This window comes from Pelmatolapia mariae, linkage group LG8 (genome assembly GCF_036321145.2).
Source record: "Pelmatolapia mariae isolate MD_Pm_ZW linkage group LG8, Pm_UMD_F_2, whole genome shotgun sequence".
Lineage (NCBI taxonomy): Eukaryota > Metazoa > Chordata > Actinopteri > Cichliformes > Cichlidae > Pelmatolapia > Pelmatolapia mariae.
In genome coordinates, this window is record NC_086234.1 from 25,902,774 (window position 1) to 25,929,808 (window position 27,035).

Sequence of the window (27,035 nt, forward strand, 5' to 3'; positions counted from 1 at the left end):
CGATAAGGTATAATTGTTGGGCACGACTCAGCTAACGGTAAATTTAGACTGCTCTACAGTTTTAGCTGCATGTACGTTGTTTTCAGCTTCTTTAAAAAATATTTCCATATGCAAACCATTACATTTTAAAGTATAGTGTTACATGTGCTGTAAAATCCATTGTTTTCTTAAGTGAAAGTGAGAGGCAGCGGAAAGAATCATTATTGTGAAGGTCAGTGAACAGCACGTAGAAAAACTGTCAGTGTAAAAACACTGTTCAGGAAACAGAAGAAGACAAGCCTGGCACTGCTTCCTGACTGATTACCAGTGGTTTTTTAATGGTGGCCAACAGCCGCACACATGCAGGCACACACACACATACACAGATTCTCACACACTGCAGTGCTTTAGCTCTGCGTCACAGCTCTTTTCCCAAAATACCCTTCATAAGAATATAATCATGTACCCCCAAGATATACTATTATAAAGGTTTAAAGAGTTTATTTGTGCATTAATTCAGCTTTAATCTGTCCAGTTGGAAAACACAAGCATCACAAGGGGAATGTCAAACATAATAATCTCTACACACTATGCTTGCCACTCACTGGGGCTAATAAAACATTGTTTGTCTAATCAGGCTTGGATCTAGATTTTAATTCCAGTACCTCCACATGATCATACTGCTAAGCTTTGTTTGAGAGAGACTGTTACATAGCTGATGGTGGACTGACGTAATGCACTAAATTCAATCTTTCTTTTTGTTAGTGATTAACAAAAGGGCTAAAGTGTGTCGTTGTGTCTCCAGATCACAGCACTATCCATAAAATGAACTCAAGCATTACAAAAGCACTCATTACTCAGATTTGAGCCTTTTTTTAATAACATTTTTTACTTCTTTACAGACCAAACAAAGTCAAATAGATGCAGTCTGTTAACATGTGGCAGATATGTTGCTGATTAACCACAGACTGTATATATAAGATCGATGTAGCCGACTTCACGTTACCCTTTGGTTTGTGAAGTTTGCAGCATGTGTCAGATCAGCATCATTAACTTAGTAATGCTACCACATGAACATAATGGCATTTAGGTCAGCGGACACAAATGTGTGAGGTTTGAAGTGTGTGCTTTTCTTTCTTCTGCTTATAATTTTCTCAAGATTGTTTTTTAATCGTTTTTTTCCACTGTCTATATAATTGGCAAATAGACAGAAGGAACTGATTCTTGAATGCAAACCTCTTACTAGAAAGTCTAACAAGGACATTCAGGCGCTATTTAAGAAGCACCTTGAGCTGATTACAGAGTAACATCTGCAACATCTGTTCAACTTTAATTTTGAAGCTATTTTTCAACCGCAACTAGACTGCTGCTGGTTCTTCAGTGGTTGATATGCTTTCTTAAACTTGGGCAATGAGAATGTGTATTTTTTCTTTTTTATTGAAGGTACAGTGTGTAAAATCTTTTCGTATCCCTCCAAATTCCCACAGGAGCGCTTGCTGCCATGTATTTTTAATGAATTCATTCCGAGTTTGTGAGAATTCATCAGTTTTTTAGAAGATGTACATATACACTAATCAATGTATATTTATGAGTACAACTGTCTTTTTTTCCTACTAAATAATGTCAAAAGATTACTTACTGTACCTTTAAATTGTGCTCCCAAGTCTCTGCAATCAAGGTACAAAGAAAATAATCAGACAAAAATAAAAAAAATGTCAAACTATCAGTTTTTACCTTCTCTAAAATATAGGTTTAGTGTTAGCGTTAATAGTAGTGTTCCACCTACGATGACTTAGACCTCAGAGTTCTGTCTGGAATGTCTATGGCATTCACACCAGTAGCAATTTGCTTTATTGCTGATGGTTGGTTGATAGCGGACATTCCAGACTTCGATTGCCTGGATAACTGTCTTGGGCGGGAGACAGGGTACACCCTGGACAGGTCGCCAGTCTGTCGCAGGGCTAACACATAACCACATATGCCTAGATAACCCTCAAATATATTTAGAATCCTGTCATACGTTAATCAAGAATATGGTTTGAGCTCAGTGACAGTCACTTCAGTTGCTCGCCTCAAAGTTCAGAAAAGTTGAACCCTACTGAAGTCACTGAATGTCACTGATTTTGTGTCAGCACAGATTTCCATGTTGGGATTGCCCGTGTGGACACACTTTTCTGTTACTAAATGCAATTTTTTACCACTGTTTTTACTCAGGTACAGCATGCTAGCATTCACTGTGCAGACACTTGACATTGAATTGTATTAAGCAGATCTTTGCATTCTTGTTTTTTAGCTTTCCTGCTATCACTAAATCCTCTTCAGGCAACCATTCATAGGCTATATTAGAAGAGTTGGAACCTGTCACTGGATCATTGTGCAAGTTCTGATTTGAACCAAAACTATCATCCATTCTAAAGCTTTTGGTGCTTAAACACAGCATGTCTTTATCCTGTCTTCCTTCTCTCACCCCAACCAGTCGCAGCAGATGGCCCCGCCCCTCCCTGAGCCTGGTTAAGATGAAGGTTTCTTCCTGTTAAAAGGGAGTTTTTCCTTCCCACTGTCACCAAAGTGCTTGCTCATAGGGGGTCATATGACTGTTGGGTTTTTCTCTGTATGTATTATTGTAGGGTCTACCTTACAATACAAAGTGCCTTGAGGCGACTGTTGTTGTGATTTGGCGCTGTACAAATAAAATCGAATTAAATTGAATTAAACCAAGTAGATCTGAAAGTTAAATGTAATCAAAGAGCAGGTAAAACCAAAACAATAATACCAAAGTAAAAAAATAAAAATCTCACATGGGAGGACAAGTAATCATAATGCTTCTTTATATACTAAAAAAATTCTTTGAGCATGCCTGAACAAAGCACCAGCAGACAACGGCACTGTACAGAGTGGAATACATTTGAGAGAAGATGAGTATATAGTGAACTCTTGGTGATTGTTTAGTAATTTGTCATTTATTTCTTCACTCAGGACTTTGTCATCTACCTCCTTGCCAGCCCAAATATTGTTGTCGGTCAACAAAGCGGTCACAAGGAAGGGTCAAAGGCTGATATCCTTCTCTTTGCCACTGATATTCTTCCGAGACACTGCTACTTCCTTCGCCACAGCACCGTTGCACCCACCGTTCTCTGCCCGTGTCAGGATGCCGTGGTCACTAAGAATGGAAAAGGGCTGAGAAATGAGGAACCGCTTTGCCCTGGTGATATTATTGGGTTGGGACAGCACTACTTGTTTCTTTTCAAAGACCCTCTAGCTTCAGTGCACAAGGTAACGGCAGATTACCTTCACAAGAACCAAAATCTTTTACTTTTAATCAATTTGGAATTTTTCTTATGTGCAAATCCTGCTTCATGTTTCATGTTTCTTGTTTCTTTCTGGAAAATAAAGGAAGTGATCAGTGATGCTCTTGAACCCAGCCTGTCTGCCGCCTCCTGGACTCTAGGTCACACCACCTCTGCAACTACAAGAGAAAAGATCCTCTGTAGCACCTGCATCGCCTACCAGAGCCCAAACTGCAAACAGCCCTTGAGCGGAGGGCCTCCATTTCTAAAATCACCTGAAGGCCACAGTCTGACTCTTAGCTATGCAGCTGAAGACGAGGTCATCATTGTGAAGGAGATTGTTGCTATGGGGAGCAGTAGCAGCATCAGTGGTAGACCACCATTGACTGTTGCATTCCTGTTGTGCATGTGTGTTCAGTATTCATCAGTTTGTCTTCAAACGTCAGACCTACGCAGGCTCCTGCTGCGTATTGCAAGTGGAGTTCAGAGTGCCATGTGGGTGAGTTGTAGTAAAAGACATATAAGGAGCTCTGCCGTCTCCACATTTTAAAGTGGAGCATAACAACAACAAGCAAAAAAAGTTGCTCCAGATGTGTTCAATGTCAGGAAATCACAGATTTCATGTTTAAAAAAGGATGTGCACAGGTTAATATTTAAAGAGATCCATGGCTGGTCGCCATGATGTGCTTACACAGTCTTTTTCAATCATCTGCTTCACTGCTAACCAAAGGAGAGGTCACTTTCAAGTGTTTCTGAGTGCATCCAGCACGATCACACCGAGACCAAAGAGAAAATGTCTGCAGGGAGAAAATCAGGCTTAAAATTCTGTTCCAAAAGTTAATTTCCCAAAGCAGAACTTTCTTCAGGGACTAATCATGTCTTAGGAACGCAAACTGCTGCCCACTGTAGCAACCAAGGACTGAATTACTAAATTAAGTTACTAGCTGAAGAACAGAGAAATACTGTGTTATATCCCCCAGATGGCTCTGGCTTACAATTTTACCTATTGCTATTTTAAGTCACTTCAAAACTTTTAATCTTGTCATGCAGGAGCAGACCAAGGAGCTGGCCGCAGTTCAGCCTGAAGTGTAAGCAGAGCTTTCTTTATTTCCCCGACACTAATTATATTACAGTTCACAGAGAACACTGCACAGCTTTCCTCCTGTGTTGCAGTCTCAGGGGCGAAGGTTCAAACCCAGAAGACCCCACTCTTCTCTGCCTCCAAGAGCTGATCCCTGGACTGCACCCCCTAGTGGTGTGGATGTCAAACAGCCTGGAGCTGCTGCAGTTCATTCAGCACCAGCTGCCTCTTATTCTGGAGTGGAGAGCCCGAGAAGAGGAGGAACAAAAGGAGGAACCAGAGAGGGAAGATGATGAGAGCAAGGAATTAAAGAACTTGGGTTAGTTGTTTAGGTGCTGTAGAGAGCATGTAGCCATAATAATAATTAAAGAGGAGCTATTCTGCTTGTTTTCAACTCCAGATTTTTATTCTTGATCTCTGCTGGCATAATTTAAAATTCATAATATTCCTTATTTATCTTATACTGGGCAGTAGTGCAACCGAACAGTGTAACATTATGAAGCACAGTCCACATTTTCAACCACATGATGAAATGACATTTATGCATTTCTGAATGTATACCTTTCAGTATTGTTAGAGCTTCTGATGTCCTGCGTCCGTTCAGCCAGCGAAGAGACGATAGCTGTCCTAGAGGAGGTCATCATGCTCGCCTTTCAGCAGTGTGTGTACTACTTCACTAAGGTAACAGACTACTATCAAGGCAGTGACTCAGTGGTGCGGTTTACAAATTGCTGATTACATATGTCCTTGGTTTAACTGGAAGGAAACAATCTGGCCTGCATAGACAACTTGTGGATCATCTGGTCCAACCATTGCAAATGGCTGAGAATAAAGAGCTTAGTTAGCATTCCAATAGCTTTCTAGCAGACAGAGCAACAATGCTGCCAGACCACACTGAGTGCATTGTGACATGGGAGAGAGGCAGAACACCAAGGGCCTTTGTGTGTGTGTGTGTGTGTGTGTGTGTGTGTGTGTGTGTGTGTGTGTGTGTGTGTGTGTGTGTGTGTGTGTGTGTGTTAGCAAGGAACCATTTCTTTCAACTTTTTATTTTTAGAGAAAGGACTTTGTGCACATATTCTCATGCTAACAAAGGTTCAAATGCCTGTATGATGTGACAGTTGTACTAATGAAGTAATGAAGACCTATTTTTTTGCACCCTTTTAGTTTTTTTTTTTTGTTTTGTTTTCAAGCTTTGTAGCTTTTCTCTTCTTTTTTACTCTTTCTTTCTTCCTTCTTAGTTCTTCTTAGGCCAGATTTCCCAAAGGTAGATCCCCCCCCCCCCAAAAAAAAAGAATCATTAATTCAAATATACAAGTGAAATGTCTGTATTGGTATATGGTTGTCTATATTTTCTAGAAGTTTAAGAGTTAGTCAAGCTCCTTTCCATTATTTATGCTAAACTAGGCAATTTTAGTTCCTAGACTAAAGAGTGGTACTGATGTTCATACTTATCTCACAGAAGGAAAACTTTTAAGCACATTTTGCCAAGTTCCAAAGTCTCCTGACACTAAAGGTAAATCATTTACAGTTTTTACTCTGTATGTTTGTATTGATTTATGTTGTGCTTTATTCACACAGTGTTCCTTGGGAAAAGAGAAAAAAAATCATATTTTATTTTATTGTAGCCACAGTATCCAGTTGTGTGCACTTTCACTAAAGCGCCACACCCATGGAGCTCTGCCCAGGAAAGTTTCAGACAAATTTCCAGTTAAGTGTGTGGGTGTGGGTGAAAATAGCATCCAAAAACATTAATCAGGAGACTGTCCTATTTTGGTTCAGACAGTTACATCTTTAGGCTGATAGTTGATATGGAAGTCTCCTCTTCCAGTTATCATGATGCTTCAAACGAAAAATGCCGATTTAAAGAGTTCTGTCTTTTCAAGTATTACGCCACATCCAAGACATCATTAGCACACTGCCAGCCTGACATGCTGACATGTTAAAGATAGAAAAACAGAGGTCTCACATATTCTGGCAGCTGGAATTGTTTTTTCTTAAACAATTTTCCTGTGAAGGAAGGAATTCAGTAATATGACCCTGGTTTCTCCAAAAGTTGATTCTGTTCATCTGGACGTAGCGTTTTGTGGGAGAAACGTCTCGTCACTCATCCAAGTGACTTCTTCAGTCTCAGCTGACTGCAGGTTTCCCCAATCTTATAAACAGTACATTTGCATAATGACTGAAACCAGCCCACTGAAGGAACAATGGGCTGGGAGGTCAGTTCCTTAATCATAATTATGCAAATTCTCATGACCATTGATCAAAGCCCACTGATCAATGGCCATGAGTACCATTCACAGAGAGTTGGGGAGTGGCTGCAATCACAGCATTGTAAGATGGTGACAGATGTACCCTTAGGCCCCCTCCTCGATTCAGAGATGGTCTTTCCCTTTTCACGTAAATGGCCTCCTTGACTCTGCGCTCAAACCAGCGTTGATCCCTGTCCAGGATGTGTACATCCTCATCATTGAAAGAGTGTCCACTGGCCTGTAGGATTTTGTTGAGAAGGTGAGAGATGTCTTGTACGACGTTACATCTCTCTTCACTTTCATCCCAGTCACGGAAGCGTTGGAGGTAGTCCGTAAGAGATTACAGGATGACACCAACCTCAGCAACAGGACCACTCTCAGCATCGACCAAGTGTGTTTGCTTTTGGAACTGTGTCTTCATTCCACCTACTTCACATACAAGGGTCAGTTCTACAGGCAGAAACATGGGTGTGCCATGGGCTCCCCAGTTTCACCCATCGTGGCCAATTTGTACATGGAAGAAGTGGAAAAGAGGGCTTTGCTATCCTACCCTGGAACACCACCAAGCCATTGATTCAGATATGTCGATGACACCTGGGTGAAAATCAAATCTGAGGACGTACTACACTTCACGGATCACATTAACTCGGTGGACGACACATCAAATTCACCAGGGAGGATATGAAAAGTGTCAGGTTAGCCTTCTTAGACTGTGAGATTTCCATCAGTAATGGGGGACATCTAAAAGCTGACGTGTACCGTAAACCTACACATACGGATCAGTATCTAAGGTTTGACTCTCATCATCCACTGGAGCACAAACTGGGTGTCATCAGGACGCTACAACACAGAGCGAACACCATCCCCACTGACACAGCGGCCAGGGAGGCAGAAGAACAGCACATCAAGAAGGCCCTGAGTAAATGTGGTTATCAAAGCTGGACTTTTGTCAAAGCGGGAAAGACACCTAAAGAAAGCTCCAGCCGATCCAGGAGAGAAGGACAACCGCTGCCCAAGCGAAAACCTGTAGTGATCCCATATGTGTCAGGAGTATCGGAGCAGTTGAGACGCATTTTTTCTAAACACCGGGTCTCTGTGGTTTTTAAACCCCAAAACACGCTGCGCCAAAAATTGGTCCACCCAAGGATCGGGTCCCCCGACACAAACAGAGTAACATAGTGTATGCTGTTAAGTGCCAGGAGGATTGCCAGGATTTATACATCGGGGAAACCAAACAACCTCTGGCGAAGTGGATGGCACAACACAGAAGAACTACCTCGTCAGGCCAGGACTCTGCAGTTTATTTACACCTACAGGCCAGTGGACACTCTTTCAATGATGAGGATGTACACATCCTGGACAGGGAGGAACGCTGGTTTGAGCGCGGAGTCAAGGAGGTGATTTACGTGAAAAGGGAAAGACCATCTCTGAATCGAGGAGGGGGCCTAAGGGTACATCTTTCGCCATCTTACAATGCTGTGATTGCAGCCATTCCCCAACTCTCTGTGGATGGTACTCATGGCCATTGATCAGTGGTCTTTGATCAGTGGGTTTTGGTCAGTGGTTGTTGATCAATGGTCATGAGAATTTGCATAATTATGATGAAGGAACTGACCTCACAGCCCATTGTTCCTTCAGTGGGCTGGTTTCAGTCATTATGCAAATGTACTGTTTATAAGATTGGGGAAACCTGCAGTCAGCTGAGACTGAAGAAGTCACTTGGATGAGTGACGATACGTTTCTCCCACAGAACGCTACGTCCAGATGAACAGATTCAACTTTTGGAGATTTACTTTCCTGGATGATTGAGAATGCATCAAGATGACCCTGGTTCTTTAAAGAGGAAAAGTGTTGGAGGATATGGTCTAAATACCTGCCTACAGATAGTCATTTCTAACAGTCTGCCTGGTCAACCAGATGACTTCAGATATGTATGTGTGTGTATTATATGATGCATAATTTTACCTTTTAGAAAATGTAATGTTCCGCTGGTTCACCTTAACTTCTCTCCTGCACCGTTTTGCTTATAAAATACTTTATTGGAGTATATCCAAATTAACTAATCAACTGGTAGTATTTATAATTTCCTTTTCATTGTCAGTTAGTTATCTCTACAAAACAATTTACAAATTAGAGCAACTAATAGTTAGTTCGGCTGTGTTATATAATGGTACAGCAGATCATGAAGAACTTCAGGGGACACAGGAAAGCACCAGTTGTCCCAGTTTTGACCAGATATTTAGATGTTAACAGGGTATTACAACAAACTGCCACCTTCTCCACCAAAATACTGTTGCTGTTGTTTTTTTTATCCATCTTGTACAGCGTCACTTGCGGTGAACTTAAAATTGCTGAAGGAAGATAGATTGACTGGTAAAGTCAAGTAAAGTTAATCTCTGGCTCTCTTCCACAGCATGTATTTTAGCCCGTCTTCCTTCTCTCACCTGAACCGGTCGCAGCAGACGGCCGCCCCTCCCTGTGCCTGGTTCTGCTGGAGGTTTCTTCCTGTTAAAAGGGAGTTTTTCTTTCCCACTGTCGCCAAAGTGCTTGCTCATAGGGGGTCATATGATTGTTGGGTTTTTCTCTGTATGTGTTATTTTAGGGTCTACCTTACAATATAAAGCGCCTTGAGAAGACTGTTGTTGTGATTTGGTGCTGTATAAATAAAACTGAATTGAATTGAATTAAACCAAGTAGATCTTATTTTAACTGAATGTAGCTTTTAAAACTTTATTTTATTGTAATCTATTTTATGAATCGTTAATGAGCCAAGGATGGGTTAATGTGAGCTATTATTTGTGCTGCATAATTTTGATTACTAGACAAAAGAGAAGAGGATGAAGTTATTTCTCTGCTGTTTGGGCAGATTGAACTGGCTTTCTTCTCACATGGTCTTCTTTTGTTTTTTGCTTTTTTCTGGTCTTGTCCTGTTAATCCAGGCATGTTTTGTCATCCATCACGAACGCCACAACTTAGAAAGCTCAGAGCCATGAGGCCTGTGGTGAAGTCACCACTGTCAGTCTACAGTAGTGTTTTATGTAGTGTAGCTTGTCTGAGGCAGTATAAAGTTATTTTAAAGCCTGACAGGTTGCTCCACAAGGTGACCCAGGAAAAACCTCTTGTTCGATAACATTATAACTCCTCCTAGATCACGGCAAATTCAGCTCTAAATCTCAGCAGACGTGCTAAAAGTTTCTTAAATCTCTGTTTATTTAGGAGTATTTCATGGCTTTCCATCTGATGTGAGGGTTATTGCTGCGGGATGGAAAACAAAAGGCGCCACTGGTGAGCAGCTATTGCAGCTGAAGACATGTCGTGATGAATAAAGGCGCACTTTAACAGGCTTGTGGGCAGACTGCGTGTTTACGTGTTCGTCACAATGAATGCAGTTTTATGTTTTTTTACCCCAGGCTAATACGTGCCATGGATACATGTGGTAATCCCAGAATCCAGTGCTGCTGAGTGAATAAATCCTCTCTGCCCTGATTCCACTGAGAGATATTTTCCAACCAGCAACATTTGCAAGATTATTTGCTTTATTGTTCAGCCATTTCCAGTGTCTTATGTGCAGTGGGATCCGTGGTCGTTACGTTCTCCTGTTCATGTTTGGCCTTTCCTAGCTGCAGAGCGTTATAGTGAAGGTAAACTGATCTCCTCAGGGTGGATTGCTTCAAAACTCTTCACTCAGCAGTTCTTTTTGCAGTGCAATGCCAAGCCCACACGAGCCATATTCAGCTTTTTAGGAATGTGATCTATGGCTGGAGTTGGCCTCGGATGCTTGGTGGGTCTAAGAGTGAGATCGGAGAGGAAGGGAGATGTCTGTGTACAATTAGCCTGAACAAAGCTGCCGTTGTCCGGGCTCGCCCTGAAGAACACCAAGGGCCTTTCACTGAAAGGAAGGAAATGTTAGAAACTCTGTCTTTTTTATTTCTGCGAGCACTGGTTGGGTCTAACCAATCTTCTGTCGGCTATGTTATAGTGTGAGACAGACATGCCAGGAAATTGTGGGTGGTCTGAATTCTAGGTTAGGGGGTTACATGTTTTATTTTATCCTGCTAATCAGAACATCCACCACACAAAGTTAACTTTTCCAACCTCAAATTGACCCACAGGAATTGTCAACAATTGCCAGCTCCACATCAAAACTGAGTGACTCTAAGCTGCACATTTGTTTTCTGTCTCACAAGGTCCTTTACCCAATCCTGCCAGGACTTTTGGATTGCAATCCGTTCAGGGAAAATCCTGACCTGAGTACAGCCAGTGAAAGCGCTCAGGTCCTGGGTAGCGGAGGACTGCAGGTCCCAGGCGAGATCCAGCAGGTGGTGGAGGTTTTGACCGAGTGCCTGACACTAGTCTCAGACTGCCAGGTCCACTCGGAGATTTCCTCTCAGCTCATCAGCTACCTCTTCTACTTCATCAATGCATCACTCTTCAACTCACTCATGGAGAGAGGTACGCTGGTTGCTTGGGGTGTTCCAGTGTCTGTATCATAGACTATATTAAAGATGGACGTAGCCACTGTTTGCTGCATTAACCTTTGAGAGTTTTTTTGGGCAAAATGACCATATTTGGATAAGAGAAAGAAATGCTTAGTGACGAGTTAGAAAAGTGCATCCATAGACTGCATCAGTCTAACCCACAGACAAAGATACCTAATAATTAATATTAGCACATAAATAAAATAATAGTAGAATCTGACTCACTAAATAAAAGAAGCACAAAGCACTTAGATATTTAGATATATCAGACTTGGATAACCTGGAAACTGGTACATTCTTATTCGGTCTGTTATCATGATAACTAATGTCAAATATTTTGAAGCATTTTCTAAATTACGCTTGAATTTCAAACGCCACTAGAACATAAAAAAAACTGCATGTATAGAATTACTGGTCAAATTTGTAACGTCTGGTTAGCCAGTTATGACCTTTAACCCTCTGAGCTTTAAAGCCTGATTTAGACTTCTGTGCTGAATCTTTGTAGAAGCTACAATGTAACCTATCTACTGTAAGTTAGCAACACTGTTGCCAGCATTTATGTGGGTGCTTGTGGGAATGCTGGGAATTTTTTCCCTCCTGGGTCCCCACTATGTGTTGTGGTCAGATTTTTTTAGGGGCAAACATATTTGTCCGTCAAGTTTTTCCACATCATTGTACATTCCCTCACATCCATTCCCGTAGTTTCATCAATCTCGCTTCAGGAACTTGCTGACATTTGTGACTCCTTGTGCTGATGCTACGATTATTATTCTTTATATTGACAATGATTGTTACCCTTGCACTGATAAATTCAAAATCTGCAGTGAAACAGTAGCATAGGTCGAATCGATGATACTGAACAGGCCAATCACAGTCGCTGCGGGTTGCCTTAACGCAACTTGATGTTAAATTTATAGAGAAGTGCACGTCCAATTACGCCGTAAGCTGCCTGCAGTGTTTCACAGGGGTTTGTGGTTAATAATTATGTAAGTAAGTAAAGTTTACTTACAGAGTACTTTTTTTTAGACAAAAACAGGTCACAAATTACTTTGCAGAGATATTAAAAACAAGGTCAAAATGAACACACCTTAGTCATGAGGATAACACAAAACACAAAAACAGTAGAGCACTATCTAATTACAACATAGCTATGGCGTAGAATTCCCATTCAAGCATAAATCTCCAGTAAGTCATCACTGGTGACAATCCCAAGCCTAACACTAACTCTTGGCAATCAGAATATGTCATTATGCTTTTATTTATTTACTCTGCAAAGTCTCTGCTTTCAGGGAACCAATTATTCCAACCGACACAGACCAAAAACTATTTTTTAAGAAAAAACTGTTTACTACAAGCACGTCACACCACAGACATCACACCAGTTTAGGATTAACATAACATCCATGCTGATGGATGTCAAAGTCCCCGATTGTGCTTCGGTAAGAAGCTCAATTTGGTTTGTGGTGTGATGCACATGTAGTAACCTGTTATGTTGTAAACTGTTTGGCTGTGCTTGGAAAAGAAAGACAAATTTACTGCATAAAATATCGCAACTTGCGGACCTCTGCTTTGCCAGCTGATTGCTTGGTTTCGGACACCAGCTTTTCAGTCTGGTAACTCAAGCAGGCTTTCCTCCACACAGTCCTCATTTATAAAGTGCTTGGCCCCCAAACGTTATAGCTAGCAGGTGGATTTTCCCATTTCAGTACAGGTAGCTAAACAAGGAAATCCACTTACTGCTTAAGAGACAGAGACTGAAAGTGGACACTATATCTTTGGTTGCTTAGAATAAAACTCATTGTTGTAGACAAAGGCAGCACAAAAGTAACCCCCCTTAGACTGCCTTTTCTCCTTGATTTTCACTGGGTTATTGGTTCTGTCACTAGTTAGTTAACATAAACTTAAAAATGTCTATGAGCTGCAACCAACCAACCCGGTGACGTTATGTTCTGTACTGGCACAAGATGGCGCTAAACATGTTCTAAAAACTATTAAGGCTTATTTCTTAAATCCAGCCTCACAGACAGTGTTAAACATATGACAGCTTTTAAAAGCAGGGCTCCATAGTGTAAATTAGCCTTTATACATGTAGAGTGTTAAAGTCTGGAACATTTTTTTCTTGACATGCATTAAATGACCTTACAGAAATCTCAGTAGCTTTCACTTTTTATCCAAATCTCAAAATCTTTTAGTAGTTTGGCATAGTTGCCTTCAAGCTCTGTCAACACATTTTTGCTGGTTCGAGCGTCATCTTTCCTGATAGTCTCAGCTGACAAGTAGTAAAAAGTGAGGTGGATAATTTTATAGGTCAGCAGAATCATTTCACTTTTTCAGGTCTTCAGTTTATGCCACGACTACTTCTCAGTCTTTCGTCTACTAGTGAATTATCCTCATCAGTCACAAGAAGATCAGATTGTTACTATTAAATGGGAAAACCGTGTGAATGTTCTGCCCCAACTTTGTAATAACATTTACACTGAGTCACATTTGTCATGAATTTCTTTGCACTTCATCTTTTCTTCTATACTGGCACAGAGATTGTGATGCATCATGTATGGCTTAAACCTACAGCGTGTTTGGCATCTTTTCCCGTATATCTCTTGGCTCATAATTAAGTTCTTAAGGCCTGAAAGTTTGCGTACTGGGTAAAACTGAAGCTACATTTAGCTGTAACTGCCCTGCCCTCTAGTGGCCATCAAGAGATTTAGCAGTGGCTGCAGAACTTGTTCATTTGTCTCCTTTATATTTCTTCTGAAGTATGAAGGTGCCTACTTAAACCTAAGTGCTTCTACTGTGGGAAATTAACAATATGCAATAAAGATAGGTTAAAGGACATAGCAGTCGTCTGTTTCTTATAATTCAACAAACAAATGAAAGATCTAAACACACCCAGCTGTAATAACCATAAATCAATAGGCTACAGCAGGTTTTTACCAACATAAAGATAAGTTGAGATTTCTACATTTTCAGTTATCATATTGGCTAAAATATAACCATGTGTGTAAGTAATTAATACAAGAGTTTAAAAAAACATTAAAGAAGAATAATATAACAAGCTCATTAAACCTTCTAAATAACCCTACCCCCCCCCCCCCCCCCCCCCCCCCCCAAAAAAAAAAAAAATTGGGAGAGGTTGACAGGGATGTCAAAGGTCCTTAAACTATCAGCAGGACCGATACCTGCTCCTTTGTGGAAGGAGGAACAGCAGGAGCACTGCAAGAACTACAAAATGACCTCCACCATGTTGCATCTCACACTGTCCAGGGGCTCAGTGATGCCCAAGTCCAGATCTGGGAGGAGATCTCCCAGGACACCATCTTCAGCTCATTAGGAGGATGCCCCAATTCTTAGCTGTGCATATATAGTTGGGAGACTAATATCTAAACTTACTGTACATTATACATTAGTACATAAACGTGTTTAATACTGTTGTGCACACAGGATCTGAGCCAGGGTTCTATCAGTGGTCCAGAGGTGTGCGAATACGAGCCAATCTTGACCTGCTCCTTGACTGGGCCCATGCAGCCGGACTGGGAGAATTAGCCTTGGAGCACACACACACTCTCTCATCGGCTGTCAATCTGCTGGCAACGCCTAGAAAGAATTTACTGCAGGTAAAAACACACACACACAAACCCGCATCCTGCAGAGTTATAATTATTCAGCTGTTAATAATCTCCAGACACACAAATAGCAAAGAGTTTCTCAGAACGGGAAAGGGGAGCTATGATGTAGACAGCATGACAGTCTACCTTGAAAATGTTATTGTGTTATTTCTTCAAATAGTTTGCATTACAGTATACAGTACCTGATGTTGACTCTCATTTCAGTAATAAATCAATCGATTCAGAAGCTGAAAATGTAGAATCCTAATCCTCCCTCTAAATCTCGTGTGTCTCGTGGCCAGCTGCAGGGAAAACTCTTACTAAGAAGTTGGAAGGAAAATGAGAATACTAATTTTTTTTCTGTTCATAATTTTTATGGACAGAATTTGAGAGATGAGATGATGAAAGATGAGATAGCCTTTATTTGTCAGTTACAGTTGCCCACAACTGAGATGACAGACCTTGCCGACCGTACATACAATACACAAACATCACATTGGGGAAACAGGTCAGGCTAGGTAGCAAGGGAAAAAAAACATCGAAATGTGTAACAAAAAAGGATAATCCAGGAATGCACAGATATCAACACACCATAACACAATAAAACACAGACAAGCAACATGGGAGAGTATTCCAGTGTGTACAGCTGGATCTGGGACCGCTGCAATCTTTGATTGCGCCTCCAGCTGATCCGCTGTCCACATCGGATTGGAGGTAAGCATGGGAGGAGGCGTTGGATTCGGGGGAGGGAGGGTGATAGTGCGTATCAGTGTACATGTTTTCTGCGTGTGCGTGTGTGTGTGTGTCTCCCGTGTTCAGCTGAGAGAAAGTGTCACCACGCCCGGTTAAGCAAAGGTCAACAGTCTCCAGTGGACCCAGGTGGCCTTGAAGGAGGGACAAAGAGTTCTGTCAACAATCCTGTTCTCATGGAGAATATTTGCTGTTCCAGTCAACTTCAACCTTGGCAGGCCTTCAACTGGCACCAGTGGGATAGCCGCATGAGTGAAGATGGTGAATGTTTGGGTTTAGTGCGAACAACTGCATCCAATTTTTACAGTTGGTCTAATGTCCATCACTGGTCACCAATTCTCTCAATTCCCATTCTTCTTCTCCAAGATCTTATCCATATTGCAGAGCCATGAGCTTCTCCAAGATCTTATCCATATTGCATTCAATAACACAGTCTTACTCACAGCCCAGCCCATTGTCTATCATGTCGGCCAGCCTTATGGGATTTTGAACAGCTGTAGCCGCTTCTTGTTCTTCGATAAGCCAGGTCCAATCAGCCCGAACTCTGTTATCGTGGTTCAGAATTGGTAGATGTCGTTCAATGTCTTCCATCGAGAGTGTCGCCAGACACACGATGCAACTGACCATCGAGTATCCAGCAGCAAACGTCTCCGCAGGACAATCGGGCTCTCCCAATTCCGTTACGGGACCAGTTGATCAAATCCATAATTCTTTAGGTTTTAGAGAACAAGACTGAGAAACTCTTTGAGGGTTAGAGTTAGACGAGACTAGACAAGACATAGAAGCAGCAGCAGAGCAGATAAGGGAGGGAGAGGGTGAAAGATGCGTCCGCCTCTGAAGAATAAAAAGATACACCATTCTCAAGCGTATTCCCTTGCCCCTAGCCTTTGGTGGTCTCAGAACCTCCTCTCTGCTTTTCGCAGATGATGTGGTTCTGTTGGCTGGTGGCCAACAGGTGGCGGCCTCCAGCTTGCACTGGAGTGCCTTGCAGCCATGTGTGAAACGGTAGGAATGAAAATCAGCACATCCAGGTCTAAAGCCATGGTCCTCAGCTGGAAAAGGGTGGAGTGCCCACTCTTGGTCAGGGACACGTTGCTGGAGGAGTTTAAGTATCTCGGGCTCTTGTTCACGACTGAGGGGAGAGGGAGATTAACAGAAGGATTGGAGTGCTGCGGCTGCAGTGCTGTACTGGTCCATCGAGGTGAAAAGAGAGCTGAGCGTACAAGTCAAGTTCTCAATTTACTGGTCGTTCTACGTCCCTACTCTCACCTTTAGTCACAAGCTCGGGGTAGTGACCCAAAGAATGAGATGCAAGCATCAGAAATGAGCTATCTCTGAAGGGTGGCTGGCATCTCCCTTAGAGATAGGGTGAGGAGCACACGCATCCAGAAGGGGCTTAGAGTAGAGGTGTTACTCCTCCACATCAAAATGAACCAGTTGAGGTGGTTCGGGTTAACATGCTTCTTAGGCGCCTCCTGGGTGAGGTGTTCTGGAAATGTCCTACCGGCAGTAGGCCCTGGGCAGACCCAGGACACCATGGAATTATGATATCTCTCAGCTGGCCTGGGAATGCCTCTGTGTTTCCCTGGAAATGAGCTACAGGAGGTGGCTAGAGAGAGGGAGGTCTGGGCTCCTCTGCTTAGGCTGTTGCCCGGCCCAGATAAGTGAAAGAGAAGGGATGGATGGATGGTTTGATGATGTTTCTCGTTCCAGTATTTAACTGACGTACTGCACTTAGCCTAAAGGCATCTACTTGCTTGCCCTGTGTTTGTTTAACGTCATATTTAAACATGAATGAATTCAACAAAGTGCTGGAAACATTTCTTAGAAATTTTGGTCCATAGCGATGTGATAGCATCCCACAGTTGCTGAAGATTGGTTTGTTGTGAAAATCACGTTCCCCAACCGAAAGCATTTCAGACCAAAGTCTTTCTTGATGGATAGACAGCTCAACTGCTGCTCAGGAGGTAGAGTGGGTGGTCTGATATTTGGAAGGTCATTCCCGTCTATATATTGAAGTGTCCTTGGGGAGTATACTAAACCCTGATTCAACAGTCTGTGTGCAGTTGATAAATTGCCTAGTTCTGTTTAAACCTGTGGATGAATGTGGGTAGTTCATAAGCTCAAGCTGACCGAGACATCAGGGTCACCCCTGTCAGGTTTGAGGGACACTGGCTTAAGGTTGTTGGTCCCAGTTTTTAGGTACTCACCTTTAAATGGCTGCTTTTCACAACAGCATACAAACCTTTCCGTTGAGCAGCTGTAACTGTATTAAAAAAAGACAACTGACTTGTAGAGCTTCCTATATAGCGCTTTTCTTTTTCTTAAGAAAGTTTTTATTTAACTTAACAGATGAAAATGTAGTAGAAGAATCATTCTAATGCACTGTGTGTGTGTGTGTGTGTGTGTGTGTGTGCGTGCGTGCGTGCGTGCGTGCGTGCGTGCGTGCGTGCGTGCGTGCGTGCGTGCGTGTGTGTGTGTGTGTGTGTACACAGAAAACTTGGGTTTCTCTTCGCTTAGACTATTCTGCCCTGAGTCCAGCCCAGCTGAACCATCTTTTGAGTCTATATAGCCCAGCATCGCCTTGTAGACACACCTGGACTCCTTCAGTGCAGGAACAAGCTGCAGCACGCCAAACAGGTGAGAAGTGAGTGTACTGTGAACACAATAATCTTACCTTTCATTTTTTTCATTTTAATACACTCCGTCTTCTTGCTTAGCTGACATTCTTGAGAGCTTTGACACCCACCATCCACTGGTGCTGCCAGACGTGGGCTACCAGCTTCAACTGAGAAGAGCAGTAACAGATTCAGCCCTGAGGAGAGAACTGGACAAGCTCAAAGAGTTTATTTCCACCTTAAATCTCTCAACTGCTGAAGACCACAAGGTAAGAAAATTAGAAAAAGAAATAATATTTTATATAAAGCATAAAAGTATAAAGTTTGCACATAAAGTCAGATTGGAAACCTTTGCTGAAAAAACATATATATCAGAAAACTTTCTCGCCATGCTAGCGGCCTTGTGAGGCTATAGCAGCATTAGCTTTAGCTTAAGCGCTAGCACCACTAAGCAAACAGTGTAAAACCAACCATGTTGATTTTTACTGCGTTTACCTTCTTAGTCTGTAGTGTTAGTCTGATGACACTTGCTAATTAGGAGTAATAACTGCTAATTAATAAAGTTCAGCAGTTCTTAGTCGATCTGACCGGTTTCTTAACTCTACTGAGTGTTTCTTTCCAGTAACTAGAATATGTAATGGGGTATTTAGCAAGTACAAATTCAAACTAGAGCTAAAAACAGATTGCACATAGAAGTGATGTTCAACAGGTAGCCACATTATCGGTTTCAAATGAAGAATGTTATTTTAAAAAATGTCACTTTCAACTAAAAAACAACAAAAAAAGTCTAGTACCACTCAGTCCTTTTTCAAGAAAAACTTCTTGTTCAGCTTTCAGCTTGTCTTTAATATTCAAATTCCAGTATTTAATAGCTATACACTAAGTCACTGAGAGTAACAGTCAGTTAGCATAGAGATTGGAAGTAGTCCAGCTAGCCTGGGCCCGTTTAAACGTTAAAACATCTGTAGATGATTTCCATGTATGAAAGACTAGAAAGTTAATCATCTGTGAAGGTTGTCAGTCATCCAGGTCATCGTAGTCTAAGGAGCTTGGAAAGAAAAAACTCTCCTGAGTTTTAAAACATGTGGTTATCCTAATTGGGCTTTCATCAAGTCAGCAAAGAGGCACCGAAAAGATGACCAGATAACAACTAGGGAGGATCAGAAAGACAAATGCAACAACATTGTCATCCCCTATGTAGCAGGTTTATCAGAAAAACTCAGGAGAGTCTTCTCCAAATAGGACCGCCCAGTATACTTCAGACCCAGACAAAAACTGGTTCATCCCAAAGACAGAACTCCTAAACACAAACTTAACAATGTAGTGTATGTGCGAAGAATACTCAGGAATGCTCAGACCTCTACATTGGAGAGACCAAACATAAACACATGACACAACATAGAAGAGCCATCTCGACAGGACAAGACTCTAAAGACATCTAAAGGACAAAGGTCACTCCTTCGAGGACACCAATGTTCACATTTTGGACAGAGAAGACAGATGGTTTGAAAGAGGAGTGAAAGAAGCCATCTATGTCCACTGTGAGCGACCATCTTTGAACAGAGGCGGCAGCTTACGACACCAACTGTCTGCCATCTATAATCCAGTTTTGAGATCCCAGACGCCTTAACGCCCACTCACATCCTGGGTCTTCTGATCTCAGGAAATCACATGATAGGGTGGGGCTAGGCTTCACAGTGAGTTCACCCGAAACCTTGGCTGATTGTGACCTACACCCGTTTTCACACCTTGGCCCCTGTGATTAGGTAGAGGATCATTAGGGGGTTCGTTGACCCTCTACAGGGGACACTCCCACAGGGTTTAAATCTGGGTCTCTCCACCATTCGACCTTAGAACTGAAGAAGCTTCTCGGATGAGAGGTGAAACGTCTTCAAGCAACTTAAAGAAGTCCAGACGTTTTTTCTTTCCAAGCTGCTTAGACTAGAAAGCTAATCACATATCTATACCAGAGCAAGGGCAGATGTTAGGCCTGAAAGTGACCATTAAAAGTGAAAAATCAACCGCTCAAACACTGCAAGCATATTTGTTGCACATTTCACAGTCACAAGTTCTATATCACACAATAATGCAATAAAAAATAAATCTGGTGACACCCTTTTTACCGTTTACATCATGTTACAATGAACTATACTATGGTGGCTATTTTTCTGCTCATTGGTGTATCTATTCATGCTGTTCTAATGTTATTTGTCCAGCAGGGTGATGAGGTTCAAATGGAGGCTAACCTGACTAATGTGGCTAATCTTCAAAACAGCAGTCTAGAAACTTTGAATACATTACAAGCTGATTTGAACTTATTGGAGCCTAGTGACCAAAATCACCAGTCCCCTTCAAGTACCTTTGCTCCCTTACCACCTTCACCGCCATCACCGTCATCACCGGCATCACCGTCAACACCATCACCCTTTCCTCTCTTCACCAGCTACCTGGATGAGTTCAGCTCCTCTGGTGCCAATATTTTGTCCCAAAAGCTAAGAAATCTAGAGCTGCAGACAAGAGAGACTGAGACCAGCGAGTCGAGGAGGTCAGTCCTGGACCCCTCCTGCCTCCTCACCCCACCTAACAGTCCCCTCATAGTAGGTCGAACTGATCTGGTGATGGAAAACCAAGACAAATGGGTGAAGTCTGATGATGAGACACTTCCCTGGCTCTCTGGTGTAGATGCACATGATGAAGGTATAGAAAGACATTTCCATTCCTAGTTTCTTCTGTGCGTCTTTTTTTTTTTTATTAATGAAACTGAACATATCATGTGTTTTACTCTCCAGGTGGATTAGTGTATCAGTGCTTAGCTGCTCTCAAAGTAGACCGAAAATCCGATTGCAGCAATATGAAAACACTCGTAGAACTAAAAGAAGAAGAGGAGGAGCAGGGAGATGAAGAAGAAGCAGATGAAGAGGTTTTTAGCCTGGAGCTGGAGCGAGGTGAAAGAGGGATTGGTCTTGCTCTAATAGACACAAGGGTAAGTTAACGAGAATTTAACCTGTAGACAGTTTGTCACAGGGCTAGCAGAGTCTATGGCACAGCTACCAGTTTATGGCTGCTGGGGATTTTTTTCATTTTTATTTTTGGCGACCACTGGAAAACTGGAAACAATTATGAAAGGTGGCACACATACAGCTCTCTGCAACGATGAAATTCCAAGAGTAAAGTTGAGGATCCATTTCAAGAAAAAAGTCGAAATGAAAATGAAAAAGATTACAATTGTGCCACAGCTGCTATACCCTCTGAGTTACTGAAATCGTACGTCAGAATCGGTTTTAGCAACAAGGAAGGAAGTGATTTCTCTTTTAGCACATAGAGTCAGTGTGGTGAGGAGTATGGAGTAAGCTGTATCTGGTCAAGCTTTGTACAAAATGCTGGTAATGAACAGATGTGAGGTTATTGATGGTTATGCCATCGTGCAATAAAGACGATGTATGTTGTGGCCCGATGCTCCATCACCGCGGTCATTATAATAAAAAGAGATAAATAACATTTTTATGTTTTTGGAAGAGGAAAGAGAAACATTTTGATTTTAAAAAATATATAATAATAAAAGGTTCAGAAAGAGATCATAGAATTCAATTTTCACTGCTTAAATATTTGTATTTTCCCACACAGGAAAAAAATCTTGTGAATAAAAAGGATTGAATTTAGCCGTTGTTGCTGGATAAGGACAAATAGCTAGCAAACATGCTACTGATTATCATTTTGTCTGAGTTAATAATCAGCTTTATGTTTTGTTTTTCTTTTTATTAGTAATATGTTAAACTTGTTTAAATATTTGCAACATTATAATTATTAAAAACTGTGTTTTACCATTTAAATAAAAAAAAATGTTATTCTCTTATCTTATTCTATTCCATTATTTTTCTTTTTTGCTGCTGTTACTTTGCACAGTCCACTTTCTGCTGTGACACAACTAATTTCTGAGATGTGGGACTAATAAAGGTTTATCTTATCTTATCTCTGCTAACATAGCTGTAAACCTTTACAGCTATTAAGTTGAAAAGAAAAAGAAATAAGTTTTGAGTAAGCATTGAGCCACCAACCAACCTAATAATGAAGTGCCTAAAAATACAATTTAAAATGACTCTTTGCTAAGTATGAAAATGAGTGAAAATGTACCCAATATCCTCTGAAAAACTTTGAAAGAACTTCTGAAAGTCTGAACAGCTATTACTCAAAAACACTTAAAGTTTGGCTTCTTTGAAGCAGAGTACAGTACTGTGTAACGCAGACACTAAAGCTGATGCGCCAGAATGTCATACGAACGATTCCTTAAATACAAGGGTGAGAAGGGAGTCAGATACCAAGGGCACAAAGATGAAGCAGGTCTGATCAACAACAGTTTATTTCCCGAAGCAGACAGTAGAAATAAAACAACCCAAATACTAAGAAAAAAGTATACAATAAAATGTTCTCCATATGCTAAAATTCCCACGGAGACTAGATAAAACAATTCTAAAACCCTTAAAAATACCATTTTCTACATGCACTAAAATCCCCTGATGTGTATATACCAGCAGGCCAGAAATTCCTTCTCCAGAGCGGGGTCCACGCCAGCCTCGTCCCAGAATGACGAGGAGGAGCCTCCTGTCCCCCTCTCGTCCCTTCACTGGGCCCGTCATATCCCAGCCCACCTCGCATTTTGCACCGGAGTCCGTCCCTATCAGCTAGTTGTCCTGGCCAATCCACAGTGGATTAAAACAATGTCAAATAAAACACTAAAAACCATGCAATTTAAACATTATAATAAAATCATGCAATAAAAACTACACTCGCAAATAAACACTAAAATCAAAATAAAACCAATATAAAAGATAAATACAAAGTTCCACTGTGTGACAACTGTACTTGAGTTGTTAACAGCAGATGTGTAACACTAAAAATATATGTATAATACATAATAACTATATATTATTATGTATTGTGGCATGAATTATATTACTTCATGCCATTTATATATAAAAAATATAATGCAGGTAAAAATAAGGACCATTTTTAAAACCTCACAGTCAGAAACTGTGAAATCTTTGGTTTAATCGAGAACTCGACACCTCATGTTTCAGGACACTTCTTTGAAGGCGAAGGGCATCTTTATTCGTGCAGTGGTCCCAGACTCTCCAGCTGCCCGGTGTGAGAAGCTGTTACCAGGAGACAGGATCTTGGCTGTTAATGGAATCAGCCTTCTTGGACTGGACTACCAAAAGTAAGAAATCTATCATATCTCATATTTTAAGAATTTGGCATGACCTACTTTGTTTTCATATCTTTCCCTCTTTCAGCGGGAGGGAGCTGATCCAGTCATCAGGGGCCAGACTGAGGTTACTCGTGTCCAGATCAAACTGGATGGCTAAGATTATACAGAATGAGTGCTGACGCTACATTTGCTGAGAGACTTGTGACAACCATCAGCACTTAAAGATGATTCTGAGAGCTTTTGGAATTTTCAAGTTAAAGGATATGGACAATTTAAAGAAAATCTTCAATCTTCTATCAGGTTTTAGATGTTTTGCAGCTTTTTAATTTACATCACAGTGGCATCATAGTCCTTTTTTGTGTGTGGTCAAGGTTACATTAGTGTTATCATTTCCATTGGTAGAAGACAAGACCTTTTCTCTCCATGCTCTCTCCAAATACAACACCGTCACCCCAGGAATAAGAAAGCTGATGCAATAACACACAAGGAACATTTTTCACAGTGTTATCAAAGTTCCACTCCCTTGTTTAGTCTGGCATCATTAGACATTTCTGGATCCAAGTATTTCTTCACTTCAAAAGAAGCAAACGAGCACTGAGGCACTACTGGGAGTAAAAACTGTGGCTGTTCTCCCCGGTTTTGCAATAACATTTAACATTCAGACATCCATGACAAAGACGATTTATGAGGTCGTAACCAGAAGTAAGTTAGCTAGATAGTTTACATGTTGATAGTTGATATACCATACTCTGATTCAAATATATTTTTAAAAACACAACGAACAAAAAATTAACATGTAGCCCACTGCAACAACTGTAAAGGTAAATGAAGACAGAAATCTCAATTCCAGCAATGTTTGGAGGGTTAGTGAAGTGAGGCTTGTTGACATATGATCATTTGCTACTTATGACAATAAAGCACATATAAACATATCAACTCAGTGAAGATGTAGGATGTGGATTCAGTTGTTCTTTTTGTACATGTTAAAGAGAAGGCTTTGAAAATGGACAAAACTTCAGTCAAGAGAACATCTGAAATGAGACCATCTACAACATTATGTTACTGGATGGTCTGGATTTTTTACCATGAACAAGTCCTGAATACTTTGGAAACAAAGGTTTTTTTCTAATTGTATATGTCTTGGCCCTTCATTCACATGTCAGTGTTTAGATTTTCAGACATTCTTTTTTTTGCATTTATATATGGACAAGAAAAACAAAGATTTTGTCATGCAATGTCAAAGTTGTACACCTTTTTGATGACAAATTGTGCTAATGTTTGTAGGTTTCTGACTGGCTAATGTGTCTATAAACAGTTAGGATTATATCACTGCAGCAAAAGTGGAGAAAAAAACAAAAGCAGAAAACCCCTTTTTTAAAATAAAATATGCAGATTAAAAGCCACTTCTGCAGTGCCTTCACTTTTTCAGACTGTCTATTTTTTATATTGTCTATGGCTGCATATCAATAACTTGTAAAAAGAAAGATCAAACTCAACTTAAGAGAAAGTTGTTTATTTTTCTTCAATCATAATTGGAAATTTCTCCTTCACATGTTTATATATACTTTTTTTTTTTAAATTTTAAATGAGAATGGACAGGACCAAGAGACGGGAAAGAGAAAGAAGGAAAGAGAAGCTGGGAAGTGAGTTTACAGAAGGAGAGGGAAAAGAAAAATAGAGGAGAAGAGGGATAGAGAGAGAAAAGACGCTGAAATCATAGCAACAACCAACATATGCATAAGTAATAGTAAATAATAAATACTGCATGTTACTGAGCAGCACACAGTACTAATAATGCACGATATGTTTAGAGGCAGCAGCCAACCCAGACAGTGTGTGTCTGTGAGTAACCGTGGGCACAGCTGTGTTTGTGAGCGTGTTTGTATTCAAAAGGTTCAAAAGGTTTCTCCATGTAAGTGTCTAATAGTACGTGTGGGGAGCCACAGTCCTGCGGGTTGTCTCTCTGTTATCCCTTTGGTAATTGGCTACATGGCCACAGTGGGGATAGGCTCCAGCCCAACTGATACCCTGAATTGGATAAAATTGGTAGAACAGGTCACCTACTAACTGGAAGGTTGGTGGTTTGATCCCAGTCTGGTCCAGTCTGCATGCAAAGTATCCCTAGGCAAGATACTAACCCCATGTTGCTCTCCGATGCATCCATCGGAGTATGAATGTGTGTGGATGTTAGGTAGGAAGCACTTAGAAACAGTAGAAAAACATGCTTGTGCGAATGGGTGAATGTACAAGTTGTGTAAAATGCTTTGAGTGCCAGGATACGGTAGAAAAGCGCTATATAAGAACCAGTCCAGTTACACGTTGCTGCTTTGCTAGTTATGTTATAGTTGAGAAACTTGTAACATCACACATCATTTAAAGAATTCCACCCACATTTTACCCACACTGGTTTGCCTGTGTGGGTGTTGTGGAATTTTCTGTTAACAAAGTCTGCAGACACAGTCAGTTGCAATCAATACTTTTGTTACCATGTGGATGGGAGAGCAAACAGCCAACACGATGGTTGCATAGTCATGCGCCTCTTTTATAGCATCACACAAACATCTCACATAAGCTCTATCACTATGGTATCATGACGCACTCATAGCACACTATGCCACTTTTGCATTATCTATGAAACAGTAGGGGGTTGTGTGCCAGGAGCTTGCTCTGCTCATTGCCCCTCACAGTCAGCAGATAACATGTTAATCAGGTTATGTTATGACGTGTTCTGCATTACATCCTGGTCTCTTTAAGGGCAAAAGTTATAAGGAGGTTATACTGTTGACATGTAGAACACGAGGCAAAGCACGACTTCATAAACAAAAGACTTGAGGTTAATTGACATTCCGAGCTAAAACTTTCCATTACAAGGGATAACCAGTTGACAGGGGATCCCATAGCCACAGCACTCTACACAACCCTGACCCATCTGGAACTGAAGGAGAGTTATGCCAGGCTTATTTTCATTGACTTTAACTCGCCATTTAAAACAATTATTCCTAACAGACTGGCAACAAAATTTGCTTCCCACACTCCATCTGCCTCTGGATTAAGGACTTTCTCAGCGACTGCCCACAGAGAGTCTTCCCAACATTCCCAACAACATCAGCTCCCAACATGATTTGTGCCGAGTCACCTACTGTACACTCTGTACATACACGTTGCATCATCATCCACCAGAGCAACTCCAACATGAAGTGTGTGGAAGACACAACGGTGGTCTGACTTATCAAAGGAAGAGAAGAGTCTGTGTGGGAATACAAAATTTGTCTATCCAGCTATAGATAGCTCAGTCTCCACAGTCATGTAGGCACCAGCCTGATAATGAGGACACATATAGTGTGCCATGACCTTGGCCACAGCATGTTTGCAGCATGTTTCATGTTTGCATACTCATTCTTTGTACAAGAAAGTCACAATTCCATACCACTAGTACACAGAGGTTTGACGAGTTGAAACACAAATTTCCCATTACATTTCCACTCTATGTCCTAACTTTGTCACTATAATAGCATACAATTTGTAAGTTGGAACAATAAAAATAAATGGTAAACGGCCTGCATTTGTATAGCACTTTACTTAGTCCCTAAGGACCCCAAAGCGCTTTACACCACATTCAGTCATCCACCCATTCACACACTGGTGATGGCGAGCTACGTTGTAGCCTCAGCTGCCCTGGGGCGCACTGACAGAGGCGAGGCTGCCGGACACTGGCGCCACCAGGCCCTCTGACCACCACCAGTAGGCAAACATGAGGTTAGTATCTTGCCCAAGGATATTTG

The 27,035-nt window shown here is 41.3% G+C and overlaps 1 protein-coding gene across 6 annotated transcripts in view; it reads left to right on the forward strand.

The window, feature by feature from the left end:
• LOC134632846 (ras-associating and dilute domain-containing protein-like) overlaps window positions 1-24,656 on the forward strand; it is a 38,921-nt gene extending 14,265 nt beyond the window's left edge. For 5 of the 6 annotated variants that reach the window (XM_063481681.1, XM_063481682.1, XM_063481685.1 and 2 more), the window contains exons 6-18: window positions 2,956-3,252; window positions 3,373-3,765; window positions 4,317-4,354; window positions 4,440-4,666; window positions 4,916-5,028; window positions 10,784-11,048; window positions 14,516-14,688; window positions 17,925-18,069; window positions 18,150-18,316; window positions 20,264-20,744; window positions 20,837-21,030; window positions 23,123-23,262; window positions 23,339-24,656. In XM_063481681.1, coding sequence (XP_063337751.1) covers window positions 2,956-3,252; window positions 3,373-3,765; window positions 4,317-4,354; window positions 4,440-4,666; window positions 4,916-5,028; window positions 10,784-11,048; window positions 14,516-14,688; window positions 17,925-18,069; window positions 18,150-18,316; window positions 20,264-20,744; window positions 20,837-21,030; window positions 23,123-23,262; window positions 23,339-23,432 — 2,727 coding nt within the window. In that variant the 3' untranslated portion in view covers window positions 23,433-24,656. The remainder of the gene's footprint in view (window positions 1-2,955; window positions 3,253-3,372; window positions 3,766-4,316; window positions 4,355-4,439; window positions 4,667-4,915; window positions 5,029-10,783; window positions 11,049-14,515; window positions 14,689-17,924; window positions 18,070-18,149; window positions 18,317-20,263; window positions 20,745-20,836; window positions 21,031-23,122; window positions 23,263-23,338) is intronic. The other variant, XM_063481683.1, reaches the window with a different exon arrangement.
• Window positions 24,657-27,035: the final 2,379 nt, after the last annotated feature.